This window comes from Gambusia affinis, linkage group LG18 (genome assembly GCF_019740435.1).
Source record: "Gambusia affinis linkage group LG18, SWU_Gaff_1.0, whole genome shotgun sequence".
Lineage (NCBI taxonomy): Eukaryota > Metazoa > Chordata > Actinopteri > Cyprinodontiformes > Poeciliidae > Gambusia > Gambusia affinis.
This window is the reverse complement of record NC_057885.1, coordinates 18,001,568-18,020,139: the sequence shown is the minus strand read 5'-3', so window position 1 is coordinate 18,020,139 and position 18,572 is coordinate 18,001,568. Positions and strand designations below refer to the sequence as shown.

Here is an 18,572-nt window from a genome sequence, read left to right as displayed (position 1 = left end):
AATCTATGTATTTAACAAAATTAAATCTTTAAAGTCCCAGCTCTAAATAAAAATGTTAAATGGACACAAAGTCTTGATTATTTAGAGTTTGAGATTAATTTTCCTCTTTGTGTAGGTATTGATCTGCCCCATCCTGTCTCCAGGTATCTTCACGTTCGAAGGCGCCAGTCAGAGGGTGAGTGAAAGCGTGGGCGTGATGGAGGTGAAGGTTCTCCGGACGTCGGGGGCCCGGGGTCTGGTCGCCGTCCCCTACCGGACCCTGGATGGGACAGCTAAAGGAGGGGAGGACTATGAAATGGCTGCTGGAAAGCTGGAGTTTCAGAATGATGAAACCATGTGAGTTCATTTCATCTGCTGAGTTTTTTAACGTTCTTTTCTTTTTATTTCTCTTATTTGTTAAAACTAAACTTAACAGACAGATTTTCCTGTAAAAGCTGGGAACTGGTGTAATAACCCTACTGTTTATGTTGTGCTTGTCGTGATTAAACACCTGCACACACACACACACACACACCCACACACTCAGAGTTTCTCCAGCGTCCTTGGGCACATGCATTTTTAATCTGCTGATGTTAGCAGTGTTAAATTGACCAACACATAAAGCAACTGGGACTGCAGTTTCCTTGGGGCCCGCGGGGCTCATAAACTTCCCGCTCTCTCTTCCTCTCTGTGTGTTTGCAAACAGAGAGCGGGACATCGTAGCTGATTCTTGCTCACGGTGTTGAAGGTTAAAGGTTTATAAACGCCTATTTCCTCGTTACTATTTGTAAGGATTTAAAGGTAACAGCTTGTTAGTTTCGCTCTGAGTTTCCCTGAAAGAAAGACTGAGAATATTTACTGAGCTGTTTAGCTTTGTATCTTAAATTGTTCCAAAGCCGTTCCTTCATCCATGTGAAGAGTCCTAAAGACGCAGCGTTATGTAAAGCGTTTTGAGTTTCACATCATGTTATAAAATTATTCCCTCATCAAAAACATACATGGAGTGCTTTGATTCTTTCATGAATGTTTGAGAAATCCTTGGCAACCATTCAGCTGTGGGTGGAGCTAGCTCCGCCTTCAAGGCCCCACACCCCCACTCCGCTCCTTCAGACTAGCCAACAGCAATTAGCAAACACCTCATGGAACGTTTGTAAATGCTTAACGGAGGAATGTTGTTGTGATGTTGTGCTGACCTCCTGAAGGCTCAGTGTCGAAAGGAACAGGAGCTTCTTAAAGAGACAGAAACCTAATTTCAAGGCTTTGAATTGCAAAGTCAAGTGTCTGTCAAATTTGATATATGTAGCTTTTTCACAGCAACTGAACGCAACATAATTACTTGATTGACATTGTGTGGATGGAAAACATTAATATTAATTCTGCCCCTTAGGTCTGTCGCAATAAATCAATTAATCACACAATAAATTAAAATGAGTTCATTAATTTCCATTTGCAGGATTTATTGTTTCTCTCTTTTCTCTGTTTATTTTTATATTTTTTAACCAAAACTTTTTTTTATTTATAGATTTCATAATTCATTTATGAAATGTTTCTTTTTTAGATATTTAAAATGTCTTCCAGTTCCTGTGTTAAATACTCATTAGAACTTAAAGTTTATTGGACTTCGAGAATCTGTTCTTGCACAATTATTAACATTATGTCACTTAAAATTGCTCTCAAAACGACAATATTATCATTTATCGCAATAACGTCTACAATAATTTATCATCCAGTAAAATGTGTTATTGCGTCAGGTCACTGCTGCTTTAAAACAGCATCTTGTTTTGAATTTGAGATATTTAAAATACAAGTAAGATTGTATGAATTGCAATTTTTCTGACCGATCATCGATCTTCAAAAGCTCGACCTTCCGATTCTGACGGCTCTGCAAGTCTGATGCTGCTGAAAAAATTAGACAAAGTTGCTAAGTTTGGCGTCAGTCGGTCCGCTCTCACATCGGAGCAAAAGGGACAGCAGCTGATTTTCAGACGTTTGTGGAGGCAGATAAGATCGGTTTGCCTGTAAATATCGGCTAATCAACAAAATGCACCGCTAAAAATGAGCTCAACTGGAGTTAAACTGAGGAATGCTTGAGAAGCGTAGATAAAGAAATGTCCACCCCGTAAGGCAGTTTGACGTTAATTTATTCAATGCAAAGCAACAAATCAGTGAAGAAATAACCCAGCAGAACCTTCTGGGTTTGATTGATTATCTGTTGGTTCTAATTGGATTATAAATCTTTTCCAATCTTTGCATGAAAAGATTGAAGCAGCGTTTGTTGAGCTTTAGCTCAACTGTGAAGGCCGCTGCAGCGTTTTCTTATCCTCCAGTCCAAATCATGTTGATGTTTCTTCAGATTTGAGCATCTAATTATTTTAATATGATCTTAATTTTAAATTGCTGCTGTGGTTAATGTACAGAGACAGACATCTGCTGGTGTAACTATCTAGTGTTGTTTAAAAAAAACACACATTTATGTCCTCTAATTAGCGACTCTAATTGAGTTATTTCACGGTTGCAGCAGAGATTGATGAGTTAATGTTATAAAATCAAACTGACGCAGACAGAAATGTTTCTCTGGTCAAACAGTGATTTTTGATGAGCCTGTTTGCATTTTCTCTCCTGTTTTTAGGCTCATTCTTTGATAAACAGAGAGGATAGTTTGGGCTAAAAAATGAGGAACAAAAGCTGGGAGCTGCTTAGGAAAGCTTAAGGTTGATGCTTAAGGAACAAAGAAGGATCAATATTCTGCTGTTTTCATGTAAAGGAGCTGGAGTAAACAGAGAGGAGACCTCAGCAGGATATCGATTCATCCCTCCAGGAGTCTCTCTCTAATCTCTGCGCCTTTTTGTGGCTCATTTTCCTTCATGTTTGTCTTGAGTTTCTGTGATTTGCCGTTTTAAGCAGCAATGTGTTCGTCTTTTCACTCCTCTCGTGCTTCGGTCCAATCACCAGATGTGGGGATTAAGGCGGATACGTTCACACGGCAGGTCTAGATGCTACATTAAATCCTTTTATTTCTTGCATTCATACGGATAATTAAAAGCGACTTCTGTTCAAACTTGTAGTTGAAGAACATAAACGCCACACAGCAGCGCTCTGTTTAATTATAATAATTGATGCTGCTGATTAAGGATTGTTTTTAAAGTTTATTCAGCAATAGGAGCCAAAAGGATCGTCACAAAATAATAACAAGACGAAGAATAAAAATAAAAAAGCCTTTTGTGGAGCATTGACTTGAACTTCTGTAGAGGAATCGTCAGAAACGCGTTTGCACTTTGAATGCAGAGGTTTCACATTTTGTTCTACACTAAGCTTTTCACGCGTCAAATTTACATTCAGAGTCCATGTGGAGGCGCGTTGAAGTCGCGTCTGACTCATCAAAATCGCTCTAGCCGTTGTTTCCTGGCCCATCTGTCGGTGGCGTCGGACGCTCTCGATGCGTCAAATGCCCCAAACGGTTCAAATTGGGCCGTGCTGGATGCGCCTGATGCTCAAAACACATTTGGTGTGAACGCACCGTTAGATTTGTGGGATTGTGATGCGATGCACTGACAGACTTATTTCATAATTATAATTTTCACTCATTGTTTACATCCTGGTTTACTGGACTGGGCAGGTTGCTTGTTTTACTTTTATTTTATCTTTACTAAAAGTCGACCTGAGCATCTGGTAATGAAACATGAAGCTGTTTGGTGCCCCGAAGTGATTATGATTCGGGTAATCAGACACCAAGCGACGGCTGCAGTTGACTGTCGCTTTCTCTATCTGAGCTCACTGAAGCTAAATTAACCGTCTGCATAGCATGAAGTTTGGAAACGTTCTGATCGGGTCACTGCTGCGACGTTTGAGTCATAGTTGGGTTATTATCCAAATGAGAGCAGTAAATAGTGGTGATCCAACTGCATGGTAAATACAGTACTTTTAGATTTCCTGCCTTTCAGTGAGTTTTCTCAGTCTTCTCCTTTTCCCTCCTTCATCTTTAGTTCCACCTTGCTGTCAGTTTATACCTTTCCCTAATTTGCATTTTCTCTCCTCTTCCTTTAACCTTTGCATATTTACACTGTCAGACTTCCTTCTCTCTTTCCTTCCTCTCCTTAGCACCTCATTTCTCATCTCTTCACCTTCTGCTATTTCTGATGTCATCTTCCCTGACTCTGCCTTCAGCGATTTATTCACCTAACATTTCGGCCAGATTTTATTTTACAAACATATAAAAATTGAGGTAAACCAAACAGATTTCTTCCGTTTAAAACTCAGGTTCTTCCACCAACCTGATTCCAGTACAAAATCGGCAGTAATGTTCGCTTGGTTTATAGTTTTCAGCTCCCAAAGCAAAGCTGAAAGCAACGACTCTGGAATGGGAAAAGCTGGAGCCATCTCGGCTTCCACTCGTTGCAGGTTCCAGGGAAACATGAATTTTTATCAGGAGATTTAAATGCTGCAGTCAGAAAGCCGTGTTGGAGAGTAGGTGTAAAGTGGGGAGTGATCTATTAAGGTGCCGTTTTGAAACTGGCAGTATTTTTGTATTGGGAACAAGTTGCACCAAGACAACTTGAATCTGCTGTAGTTGACATGCCAGGCCAATGGAGGGCGCTGTGATTTCATCATGTCGTCAAAACACACATGAGCTTTTTGACCTTAGCTTCCACTTCCTGTAGAAACCGTAACCTGTCTCCAAACTTCAGAGTATTTTGTTGGGATTTTATCAGATAAACCAAAAATAAAACGTTATCGTAATGCAGGGAGGTGAATATTTTTTACAAGTCAGCAGCGCGTCTTTTCTCCTGCACGTTGCAGGGATTTGTTTTGAGACCAAAACTGTCTCATTCATGTTGACATTCAGTTGTTGATCTCTTAATATGATTTAGTTTTAGATCTTAAATATTTTGCTTCTCAGAGTTTGTTGTTTATTCTGTCCTAATCAAACTCTAGTTTGTTTGCCCAGAAAGTCCCTTTCATTTAAAACCGAACTCTGATCTGCTTAAAAACCTAGGCCTCAGTTCAATTAAAGTGAACTGAAGATTGGTTCAAATGCAAATGTGAATGCAAAGTGAACCAGAAACCGCTCCATAAGTAGGAAGCAGACTATAGTACAAGGCATTCTGGGTAAACCTAGACAAACACGCTAGCTTATCTCTAGTGTGAGAAATGGCTCTTGGTTTTAGCCAAAGACAAATCCTGTAACTGCTAAAATCTGACGCTACTCCATTGTCTTTACATTTCATGGAGAAGGAAGTTGTTCTCAGCGTCTTCAGAGGTTTTTGTTCGGATTCCTTCAGTTGTTCTTAGTGCAGCGCCCCCACAGGCGAGGAGGGTAAATATGTTTTTCAGTTAGTTTGGTTGGTTTGACACAGTGTAGTGTGGATATGAACCACAGCAGCTGAAAATGTAACAAATGTTGAAACTTTTTCCCCGAGTTTACTGGACTATCAGGTGTGAAAACGCCCTCAGAGTTCCTCTTTCAAATCATGAAATGGTGGCGCAGATCCACACTCTACACGGAAGAAAACATGTTGTTGTTTTCTCTTAGTCTCAGGTCAAAGGTCAGGCTCCTTTCAGCACTAAGACATGAAGGAATGCCTTCATGCAAGATGTGTGCAAACAGGCAGTTTAAAACATTCAGGAAATGTCGGTTTGGCCACTCTGAGGAGTTTCCCTTCAGGGTGAAGAAATCCGCTCTGCATCGTCACTTTGAGATGAAAGTCTCGACCCTGATGATGAAATCCTGCTGCGGAAACTACGAGCGTGCAGCTTGAAACGTGGCTGCATGAAGAGCCGCTCTCACAGAGACGTAGCGTTAGCAGTTTAAGGGTTAAGCAGAAAGTGTTTCCTGCTGCTGTGCTCTTTAAGTAGCAGCGGTTTCTCTGAATATTGTGAAAAAAATGTCACACTTTGACACGAGAGGCAGCTCTGTGGGTGACCTGCGGAGGAGCTGGGGGACTATTCAGGGTCACTCTGGGTGAACCTATGTGTGCGTCTGTATTTATTCACGATGTGACCCCATTATGCGCTGCAGGAAGTAATTAATTCTCTCTGTGCTCAGTCAATTAGGGCTTCTTTTATCCATCTCTGGCTGATTCCCCAGAGGAGCCGACGAGCGTCTTAGATTTCAGTGTGGAGCTCTAACTTTGTGTCCTTTGCTCCTTTCTGGCTGTTTTGAATTAATATGAGTGTGTGTGTGTGTGTCGATGGAAAGGGTAAGAGGAATAGTGAATTGCGCTGTGTGTGAGATGAAGGGATGCTCTCAGCAGGGTGAGTTTATTCTTAGCCTTCGTCTGACCTGCAACTCGGCTCAGAGTCGCAGCCAAGAACAGGGCAGCAGTGAGTGTGTGTGTGTGTGTGTGTGTGTGTGTGTGTGTGGTCGTCTCCCCTGGCTCCTCATTATGAATTTCAAACAGGTGTCCTCACCAACATGTTCTGGCCAGCCCATGAAATTATTTGATGATTTAGAGAGAATTTCAGAGTTCAGGTTTCAGTTTATTACTGAACAGATTAATCACGTTGTTTAGGTTGACACCTATACACATTAGGGCAGAAATGATTAATCAAATTAATCAATTATTGGAGTATAAAGATAAAAACCTGCCGTTTGCTGAAAGGACGGCGTACTAAAAGCAGTAATAAAGTCAAACCTGTACAAAAAATATGGATTTTACATTTAGGATGCATAAAAGTCTTCTAGGACGGAGCCAACAGGATGATCACAAAATCATACCATTGTTTACGGCACGATTTTCCGCATTTGGCTTCTACTGATACAGAATTACGATGAGCGTCTCACATCAATGACATGAAAGTCGTACAAAATACGACATCACCGTTCAGGCAGATATCTGTCCAGTTTAGTTATACACATGGAAGTGTCTCAAATCGGATTTGCTGTGAACGTAGAACATATGCGTGAAAAAATACCGTCTGCTGAAAACTGGTTAACATTTCAGAGAAAAAACAAAATCAAGCTGGTACACGAATAGCTTTACGGAGAACTGTCCTGAATGTTACATAAGGTAGATGTTATCATCACCTTTTGTAAAATGTTCCAAATATTTATGAAAATGTTCAAAATTAGGTAAAATAACAAGATAATAAACTACACTGTATTCTGAAGAGAATTTCTTCTCAGTATCTTTCAAATTTAGCTGCAGATGTTCAGATTTAGATATGAACTTTGACTGGGCCACTTTCACGCACCAGTTTATAGTCATCCCAGTCTTAACACCTCTTCATACTCCCAGTTTCCTGTCATGTGTGTTAATGAAGCTACGTCTCTTATTGTCTTTGACAAAGCTGCCAAACAGAGCCGGGATCGTACGTTTAGCTGCTGGTGACGCAGGCGTCATCTCGCACGCTTTAAGCAACACTTTCTCCCTTTGGCGAGATATTTCTGAGAATTAGGAGGAGATGGGAGCCTGCTGCACGTGTGTGTGTGCGTGTGCGTGTGTGTGTGTGGGGGTGTGTGTGTGTGTGCGTGCGTGCGTGTGTGTGTGTGTGTGTGTCTCGGTGTTTTCTGCTTGTTGCTGTGCTTGTGACGTGTTTGATATTTTCAACCTGTTTCTCCGTCTGTCACCGATGTAGGGTGACTAACCCGGAGCTGTTCCTAAAATAAGACATCTTTTGAACTCCAAATCCCCCAGAGAGAGGCGTGCTGTGCGTACAGCACACAAGCACGCCTCTCTCATGTTTGTGTTTCCTGCGGCTGCTGCACGTGCATGTGTGTGACTCAGCACTTCGCTGCATTTCCATGCAGTCGTGTGTTTTGTTTCCCATCTAGCCTCTGTGACATCATCTTCTCTTCTCACTTTAGCATTCCCCCAATGCATGCTTTGTCCTTTGCTTTGCTGCTTATCAGCTGGCTGCATAATGCACAGCCTTCAAACAACAGCCTGGATTTGGAGCAGAGGTTGTTTCCCTAATCTGACCGAGCAAACACTGGAGAAAATACTAATCAGGTGCTGTGCATCATAAACATATTTATAATGTGCATTATTTAAAAGTTAGAAGGCATCACTCTGGGATTTGGATGCAAACTAAAGTTGTATGTTAATTTGCTAATAGCATTGCTAATTTTTTTGTTTAGCCTTTTTTTGCAATTAAAACCACAATAATAAATTGTGGTGCTAATTTAGAAACATTTGTGAGAAATTTTGTGGATATTTGAGCTAAGGTATATTGTTTAATGTGACGTTTTATTTATTCTCCATATCGGTCATTGACTACATCTTACATCAAGTGAGGCAGCAGTCACTTGAACCCAATGTTTTCAGCCAATTTTAAGAAAACTTTGCAGTAAAAATTAGAAAAAAATGTTGGGATTTGTTGTTTTTGTGTAGATTTTGTATGAATTTTGCCTATTTGTGAAAAACTGGAGGGATTAATTAATGTCATTTGGAGTCTAGAAGTCCACATAAAAAGCTATGGCGGGCCAGATTTGGCCCCCGGACCTCGAGTTTTACATCTGTGCTTCAGGGTTAGCACAGCTAGCGTTTTAGTCAGTGGTTTTCTCTGCTGATGTTACAGTTGTGAGGCTAAAGTAAAAGGAAGGAAAAAAAAATTCTAATGAAAACTAAGCATAGTTGTCTGTTTAAAACTTATTCTGTTGTTTTCTAATCGGCCTGGCTTTCTTCTTTCTTTTTTTATTGCGAGGAGCGACAGGCAGGTGAAAAACAACAGCAGAGGAAAGTTGCACAGAAGAGATTTGGTAATCAACAAAAATCCATCCAAAGGAAAATTCAATAAAGCTAAAGTCAAAAACACAGCAACAGCCCACACATCATCTACGAGGTTCCTATATTACCTGGTATTTAACTTTCTTCCTGGATCAGCTAAAAATGTTTCACCGCAAGAAATACTTTCCTCCTGTTGTTTCAGCCGAGTAATGGTCAGCCGTAGATTAGATCAGCTGAAGGACAAAGAGACGATTACTCATACCCTGACAGGGCCACCGCTTCCTGGACAAATGTTATCTAGATGATGCAGTTGGTGCTCAGAAGGATTTGCTACCAATGTTGACCAAGGCTGACTCTGCAGCGGCTCTTTTATTTTATCTGCCATCATCAGGACATGACCAATGATCATGCAGTAGTGGTTTAGGCACATGGTTGAGTTAATACGGTTGCATAAATCTGTGGATTTTACAGCTAACTGGAATGAAGGTAAATAATGTTTAGCATGAATAATTCTGGAACAAGAGATCGGTTAATGTGCAGCTTTTCTAAAAGCCGTTTACATTAAATCCACATTTGCTCATAAATATAGCATATTGTCCTCAACAGCATAAAAGCCGTTATCATACATCTACATACACGTTTGCACTTCAGTAAGTGATTCTTTGGAACAGACTTTTCTCTCATGGTTTAAGTTTTATAGTTGAGTTTTGATGACCTAGAGAAACTCCTTCTAGTTTCTCTAAACTCCTTTTAGTTTATAAACTACAGAGTCCTTTAGGTAACACTTTATTGAAGGGGTGTGCATAAGACTGACATGACATTGTCATAAACATGACACATCACCTGTCACAAACATGACGCATCACCTGTCACAAACATGACACAACACCTGTTACAAACATGACAACACCCATTACAAACATGACGCAACACCTGTTATAAACATGACGCAACACCTGTCATAAACATGATGCACCACCTGTCACAAACATGACGCAACACCTGTCATAAACATGACGCAACACCTATCACAAACATGACGCAACACCTGTCACAAACATGACGCAACACCTGTCACAAACATGACGCAACACCTGTCATAAACATGACACAACACCTGTCATAAACATGACACAACACCTGTCATAAACATGACACAACACCTGTCATAAACATGACGCAACACCTGTCATAAACATGACGCAACACCTGTCATAAACATGACGCAACACCTGTCATAAACATGACAGAACACCTGTCATAAACATGACACAACACCTGTCACAAACATGACGCAACACCTGTCATAAACATGACACAACACCTGTCATAAACATGACACAACACCTGTCATAAACATGACACAACACCTGTCATAAACATGACACAACACCTGTCATATCATGACGCAACACCTGTTACAAACATGACGCAACACGTCACAAACATGACACAACACCTGTTACAAACATGACACAACACCTGTCATAAACATGACACAACACCTGTCATAAACATGACACAACACCTGTCATAAACATGACGCAACACCTGTCATAAACATGACGCAACACCTGTCATAAACAGGACGCAACACCTGTCATAAACAGGACGCAACACCTGTCACAAACATGACGCAACACCTGTCACAAACATGACGCAACACCTGTTACAAACATGACACAACACCTGTCATAAACATGACACAACACCTGTCATAAACATGACGCATCACCTGTTACAAACATGACACAACACCTGTCATAAACATGACGCATCACCTGTCATAAACATGACGCAACACCTGTTACAAACATGACACAACACCTGTCATAAACATGACACAACACCTGTCATAAACATGACGCAACACCTGTTACAAACATGACGCAACACGTCACAAACATGACACAACACCTGTTACAAACATGACACAACACCTGTCATAAACATGACACAACACCTGTCATAAACATGACACAACACCTGTCATAAACATGACGCAACACCTGTCATAAACAGGACGCAACACCTGTCATAAACAGGACGCAACACCTGTCACAAACATGACGCAACACCTGTCACAAACATGACGCAACACCTGTTACAAACATGACACAACACCTGTCATAAACATGACACAACACCTGTCATAAACATGACGCAACACCTGTTACAAACATGACACAACACCTGTCATAAACATGACACAACACCTGTCATAAACATGACGCAACACCTGTCATAAACATGACGCAACACCTGTTACAAACATGACGCAACACCTGTCATAAACATGACACAACACCTGATACAAACATGACACAACACCTGTCATAAACATGACGCAACACCTGTTACAAACATGACACAACACCTGTCATAAACATGACACAACACCTGTTACAAACATGACGCAACACCTGTTACAAACATGACACAACACCTGTCATAAACATGACGCAACACCTGTCACAAACATGACGCAACACCTGTTACAAACATGACACAACACCTGTCATAAACATGACGCAACACCTGTCACAAACATGACACAACACCTGTCATAAACATGACACAACACCTGTTACAAACATGACACAACACCTGTTACAAACATGACACAACACCTGTCATAAACATGACGCAACACCTGTCACAAACATGACGCAACACCTGTCACAAACATGACGCAACACCTGTTACAAACATGACACAACACCTGTCATAAACATGACGCAACACCTGTCATAAACATGACGCAACACCTGTCACAAACATGACGCAACACCTGTTACAAACATGACACAACACCTGTTACAAACATGACACAACACCTGTCATAAACATGACGCAACACCTGTCACAAACATGACGCAACACCTGTCATAAACATGACGCAACACCTGTCATAAACATGACGCAACACCTGTCATAAACATGACGCAACACCTGTCACAAACATGACACAACACCTGTCATAAACATGACACAACACCTGTTACAAACATGACGCAACACCTGTTATAAACATGACGCAACACCTGTCACAAACATGACGCAACACCTGTTACAAACATGACGCAACACCTGTTACAAACATGACACAACACCTGTCATAAACATGACACAACACCTGATACAAACATGACACAACACCTGTCATAAACATGACGCAACACCTGTCACAAACATGACGCAACACCTGTTACAAACATGACGCAACACCTGTTACAAACATGACACAACACCTGTCATAAACATGACACAACACCTGTTACAAACATGACGCAACACCTGTCATAAACATGACACAACACCTGTTACAAACATGACACAACACCTGTCATAAACATGACACAACACCTGTTACAAACATGACACAACACCTGTCATAAACATGACGCAACACCTGTCACAAACATGACACAACACCTGTCATAAACATGACACAACACCTGTCATAAACATGACAACACCTTTCATAAACATGACACAACACCTGTTATAAACATGACACAACACCTGTTATAAACATGACACACCTGTTAGAAACATGACACAACACCTTTTATAAACATTAAGGAGTCTTTATGAATGTTTACAACTGTTGTCATGAAGTGTCATTTATTAAATAATGACACTTTTAATGCAAAGTTGCTTTTAAACTTGCATAAATCGTCCATTAAAAGTGTGAACCTTTCATTAAAAGTGACATTATTTACCAAATGACTCTTCATGACAACAGTCATAAACATTGGTAAAGACTCCTTCATGTTCATAACAGGTGTTGTCATGTCCATGATAATGTTATGTCAGTCTTTTGCACCCTCCTTCAAATAAGGTGTTACTTAGCAACCCAGAACAAGAATCAAACATGGAGAACCAACATTTAGTTTTATACTTTACAAATCTAGAACAAACTCAGAAAATGCCATCTACTTAGCAACCCAGAACAACTGGAACCAACATTTAGTTTTATACGTCAGTCGAGGAACTCTTGTTAGATTATGAATTGTGGATTACGTAGCAACCCAGAACAAGAATCAAACCAGGAGAACCAACATTTAGCTTTTTTGTTTTTGTTGTTACCCTAACCTTTTTGGTTTTCTTTTGGTTTTGTTGTTTTATTTGTAATTTTAGTTAACCAATCAGCCTTGCATGCAGATGTGTGTATCTGTTTATATTTTCTGCGTATTGAGGGTCAGTTTGCATTTTGGAGTTGAGTTTTACTGTTTGATTTCTGGTACCAGACAAACAGCTTGTTGCTTGACAGAAAACATTTCTATCTCCTCCGTTTCTCTCGCCTCTCAACCCGAGGATTCCTGTGTCTCTATAAGCAAAATTAGTTATTTTTTTCTTCTCTCTTCAACTCATTGTTTGTTGCCTTAGCAACTTTTGATTCCTCCCATCATCGCTCCACAAAGACGAGGCAACAAAACAATTAAATTATCTGCGTAGGATAAAGAAAGGGCCCTTGTGGTGAATTCGTTTGTTTTTCTGCCGTCTCTGCTGGAGGTTTGAATAAGAACTGTGTGATTACGTCCCACATTATTTCTCACCGTGTTTAGCTTTTAGTCTGCGTCTGAAGCATTTATTGTCAGATTCGTGGTGGAATGCATGTCCGTTGTCTGATCTTTAATTAAAACTGCTGAAAATCTCGAGCCTTAAGGGGGAAAACGCACAAAGACACAACCATGATCCGGTCGAGACGGAGAAAAACGAAGGACAGACAGCCAAGTGACAGAGAGCTGAAGAGAAAATAGGAAAGAAATACAAAGAGGACTCGTCAATCCCTCAGCTCTGTCTTCCTCCTTTCCAGGTCTAAGTGTCTCCCTCCTTCTCCTCATCTCTCCTAATGTGAGAGCAGTCAACGCTAAGTAGCTTAAGTCAACATCTTTAGCCAGTTTTTAAGCTTTCCCTCCTTGTGTGCGAGTTTGGCTGTCATGTGGGAAAATCGATGTGGCAGCCGCCGTCTGCTGTTGGCTGCAGTCATATTTTACTCCATACTCCTGATCTGACTTCTTGTTCATCACGCTCATCCTTATGCTGATGCGTCCACAGTTTGAACAGTTCTTCAAGTGCCGTGTATTGATTTTTCTTTTTTTAAACTGTTGAGGCTTTTCATTGTTGGAAAAACAACAACTTTAAAAGTTGGTACTATTTGGGATAAAGCTGTAAACGGCGGTATAAGGAGTGAGAAGCACAAAGTTTTCTCCCAAGAGCCACAAATGGATCCCAGAAATGTCAGTTTTTGAGAAGCTTGATTGAAGAACATCATGATCTCCCAACCATCCCTGAATTTAAAGGTTTTTCAGTCTTATATTTGATTCAGAGTGACTTTTTGAAAGGCCTTAGAAAATCTTATATTTGATTTGAAACCTGCAGATATGCAATAAATCAATATATCAATTAAAACAAGGTCAATAATTTCCGTTTGCATAATTTATCGTTTTTCCATTTTCTCTCTTTCTACCAAAATCTGGATGATAAAAGTCTCCATTCTGGTGCATTGGTCTCAGCTAGGGCCTTTTTTAAAGGACAGTTTTATTTACAGAGACTTCACAATTCATTTTATTTGTTGTTTTTTTTAATTTCTTTTGCATATTTAAAATGTCTTCCAGTTACAGCTTTAAATGTTCATTTGAAAGTTTATTGATTTTTGAGAGTGAGTTGTTGAATTATTATGCCTGAAAATGGTCTCAAAGCAACAATATTATCGTTTATCGCGATGACTTCTGGGGCGGTTTATCGTAACCGGCCTTCATGTGACGTGAATTTCATGTCAGTGTGCCTTTTAGAAAAATGTTTACTTGAAAAAACGTTGCCATGTTTGATTCTCCTTATCCCCACTGTGAAATCCTCCCGTTTAGCCTCCCTGTCGCTCTCCGTTTCTCCTCTGTGTTGTTCTCTGCTCTGCTGGCGACGCTGCAGTCCTACCAATTTCTCCTGCCAAGTCAGCGCGCACTGGCAGCAACACGCCCAGCGGTCGGAGTGGCTCGTCCACAGCCACACACAGTCTGAGCGCGCGCCCTCCACCCGCGGTTTTCTGCCAGCCGAGGCCTGTGATCAAACCCCCTCCGACTGCACACACCCTGTAATCACGGCTCGGAGACCCACCGAGAGCTGCGGCAACAGGCTGCCTCCCCCTCGTCCTTCTGCGCCTCCTTCCTTCCCCATCTGCCTCAGGCCTCGCAGTTCCTCTGCCCCCCGCCCCGCCAGGCCCAGACCACATTAAAACTCTCAGCACTGGGTTCACTGACCAACAAGGCCAACGAGGAACCTCCAGGGTGTGTCAGCTGTGCTGCTACTTTCCTGTTTATTTAATCTGACTGCAACGTTTCTTATAGCTATAAAGACACATCAGCAGATTTCAAAAGGTTGTTTCAGTTTAACCACATCAAATATTTAAAGTGAGAACGTAATAAAAGCTGCAGGAACCTTCATCCTTAGTCATGTACTTCTCATAATTGGCCTTTATAAATGTTTGGTAAGAATAATAGATGATTTTTGATTTGATTTATTTATTCCAAAAAGGTGTTTAAAAACAAGAAAAAACATGTGCATACATAACCAAAAACAAAATAATTCGTTTTTCACTACTTTTCTGTTTGAAAAGGAGTAGGAAGAAGTGAACACTTATTTAATCCTTAATCCCTAATCTCAATTTAATGAGAAATATTACTCAGTGATTCAATAATGATCAAAGATTTGTAATTGAAACCCTGTTAGAATATCCATGGTTATTCTATATACTGTTCAATATGCTGGGCTAAAGAGCCAACAAATAAATTATATTACATAATTTGAAACCAATCATGCACATTGAACCAACCATCACATAGTAAAGCACGGTGGTGGCAGCATCAAGCTGTGGTGATGCTCGTGTTTAGCAGGGACAGAGAAGTTTGTCAGAGTTGATGAGAAAATAGATTTCAAGGTGTTTTTCTCCCATTTCCACTGTTTGGTCTTAAGGTTGTACTAGATGTGATTTATGGTTCTTTTACGTTGAGCTTTGCTGGTATTGATCCATCAGAACATTGACCCAAATGATGTTGAGTTTATATACAGACAAACTAAGACCTGGTCCACACGTAGCTGAATATCTGGGACAGCAAACATTTTTATGTTTTTTGGCCTTTAATCCACATGAAAACATTTATAAAAACCAAAATGGAGGTTCATTTGGTTTTGCCTAAATACATTGGAAAACTTAAGATTTGGGGTCCTGCGAATTACTCTCCAACACATAATACACCGATACATCCACATACATGCTTTGACACAATTCCCAATCTGCATTGTCTTATGTTTTATCAAATTTTCATTCTATTACACTGCTTAAAAGTATTTAAACCTAAAAATTGAACCTCCTGGCTTCATGCTTTATTCCTAACAGGAAGTAGTTTTGAAGTAACCTGGTTGGCTGACAGGTTTTAGCTTCACTGCCACTTTTGTTTTTGACCTACTATGCTTCCTTGAATAGAGTTAGGACAGAGCCATGGCCTATACAAAACATATTTTTTACATTTCTTTGTAAAAATCATTATTAGATTTTGCGATTTCTGTCTGGTCAGTTCAGACTTTGTGGAGCTCCTTTCATAATGAGATGTTTTAGGGACTCTTGTCTCTTTAAATCCTAATAAGCTGCTGGCCACGCCCCCCAACTCAACGTTTACACTCTGACGTGAAAATGGCTTCGTTAATTATATAAATGTGCATCTTTGAAATGCAGAAGTGGAGCCTTCTGCACAACCAACAGGAATACAGTAAGTGGTTTCTGGATGCCAAGTCAACAATAAAATACGTGGATTTTCCAGCAGCCATTGAACAGCGCATACAGCGGTAAAACCAGCTGACCAGATGTGCTGGAGCTCAGCTTGGGTTGCTGAATGTGACTTAATCTGGAAGTTTTTGAAACAGCTGATTTTCAAGACAACAAAAAACAATAACTTATTGTCAAAACGCGGCTGGGTGGTTTATTGAAGCATTTGGGTTGTTTTTAAAAGCAATGGAGACCAAAATGGAAGTAAATTACTGTGAAAAATGTGAATTTTGAGTAATACTTTCCCTTTAAAGTAACGCTCAGAGGTGAAATTGTGTGGATTCATGTGGATGAAAACTTTCCTTAAACCGATACCATGTGTATAATATCATTTATTAAAACAACGTGGTGGAGATATTTGTTTTACAAAGACCTGACTGTACAAAGCCTAAGCTTTACAACATACTTAACATTCCCGTCTCAAAATACCAGCCAGAGTTTTATAAACATGCAAAGCTCCATGAAAATTAATGGAGTTCAGGTTAATGAGCGCATCTAGCAGAAGCGACGCCTAAATGAGGCATTAAGCTGGTGCTGAGCTGCAGACCCGCCGTTCAGAACGAGCTCTGGAGTAAATCAGGCCGCGGTCATCAGCCTCAGCAGATCATCTGCAGGGTTACATGCAAGACTCTACTGTGGACCGTTCCGCGGGAACCTGGCACCCTGGTGGGTTCTGGGTAAACTGGGCTGTGACATGACGAACGCACGGCGCTGTAGGAGAGTGATGAGCCAGCTCCTGACGGCAGCCCCTCAGGGTAATCTGGTATGATCCACACACACACAGGCACACACAGCCATGCCAGAGTGATTAAATCACTAATGGCTTGTGGACGAGACGATGTGACTCATACAGGCTCTTCATCTCCACTTGGATCTCTCACCCTCCTCTTCAGCAAACTCTCCACTACTGTCCTTCTTCTTCTTCTCTCCATCTCTCTCTATTATTCTCTTCTTTCTGCCCTCCTTTGCTCAATTCATCATCCACCTTCTTCTTTATTTGTGCCATCACATTTCCTGTCTTTCTACCCCATCATTTCCTGGGATGATATATCGCCCCTCTACATTTTATTGTTCATTCATCCGTCCCCTCTCACCTCTTCCAAACTCTCCCAGCTTCTTCTCAATTCTTAAAATTTGCCCTTCATCTTTACCACCCCTTACTTTATCATCTTCCTCTTCCCTCCCTGCCTCCTTCTTGCCTGTGTTTATTGTCACAGGTGAGCTCGACTCTTCTGCAGTTCCAGGAAAGAAATGGCATTTAGCTAATTTTGGCCGGCTCTTTTAAAAAGGTTACCTGAACCCAACTTTCAACAGAAGCACAAATTTTCCTGCACACCTTCAGTGGCGCCAGTTTGTTCTCCAGAAATGTCAAAAAAAAGGTCAGAAAGTACAATTCTCCTGGTTTTAATGATCATCTAGTGGAACTATCAAGGTGGATATTAGGTGGGAGACAAATTTTACTGAACTGATTTTGTTTTTAAAAACATAAAAACTGCTGAAAGCTCCATACGACTAACTGACAGTAAAGTAAAGTATGCATGTTAAAGGAAAGGAGACTTATTAGTCGTAATTCACATTTTGCATGAGTTTGAACCTAAAATTTGAGTCTCAACTGCTTCTAAAAAACACTTGGTGTTCTTTAAACACTTAAAGAAAAACAAACAAACAACCGAACAGTGTTTGGCAATAACTTAATGTTTTTTTTTTATGTTTTGGAAAATGAGCCATTTCAAAACCTTTCCAATTGTTAAGTCACAACGTGTTACCTAGCAACCCCAGCTGAGCCCAACCGGTTACCTAGCAACATAAGCTGAGCTATAGCACGTTTGGTCAGCTCATGTTACCGCTCTATACACCCTGTAATGCCTGCTGGAAAAGACAAGTGCTTTGTCGTTGACTTACCATCCAGAAACCACTTGCTGCAGTCTTGTTGGCTGTGCAGGAGGCTCTTCTAATGCTTTCCAAAGATTTACAGTGATATAATTGCTCATCTGTCTTCAGCCAGTCTCATGTGTTTTATTGACATGACATGTGTTGTATTGATTTATCATTGATTTAATTGTGCTATTTTTGTCTACAAGACGGAGTAACGATTCAACAAG

General features: G+C 40.6%; 1 protein-coding gene across 2 annotated transcripts in view; it reads left to right on the top strand.

The window, feature by feature from the left end:
- The window catches only part of slc8a4b (solute carrier family 8 member 4b), a 129,098-nt gene that overhangs the window by 79,085 nt on the left and 31,441 nt on the right, over window positions 1-18,572 (top strand). For both annotated transcript variants that reach the window (XM_044098386.1, XM_044098385.1), the window contains exon 11: window positions 144-336. In XM_044098386.1, the coding sequence (XP_043954321.1) occupies window positions 144-336 (193 nt within the window). The remainder of the gene's footprint in view (window positions 1-143; window positions 337-18,572) is intronic.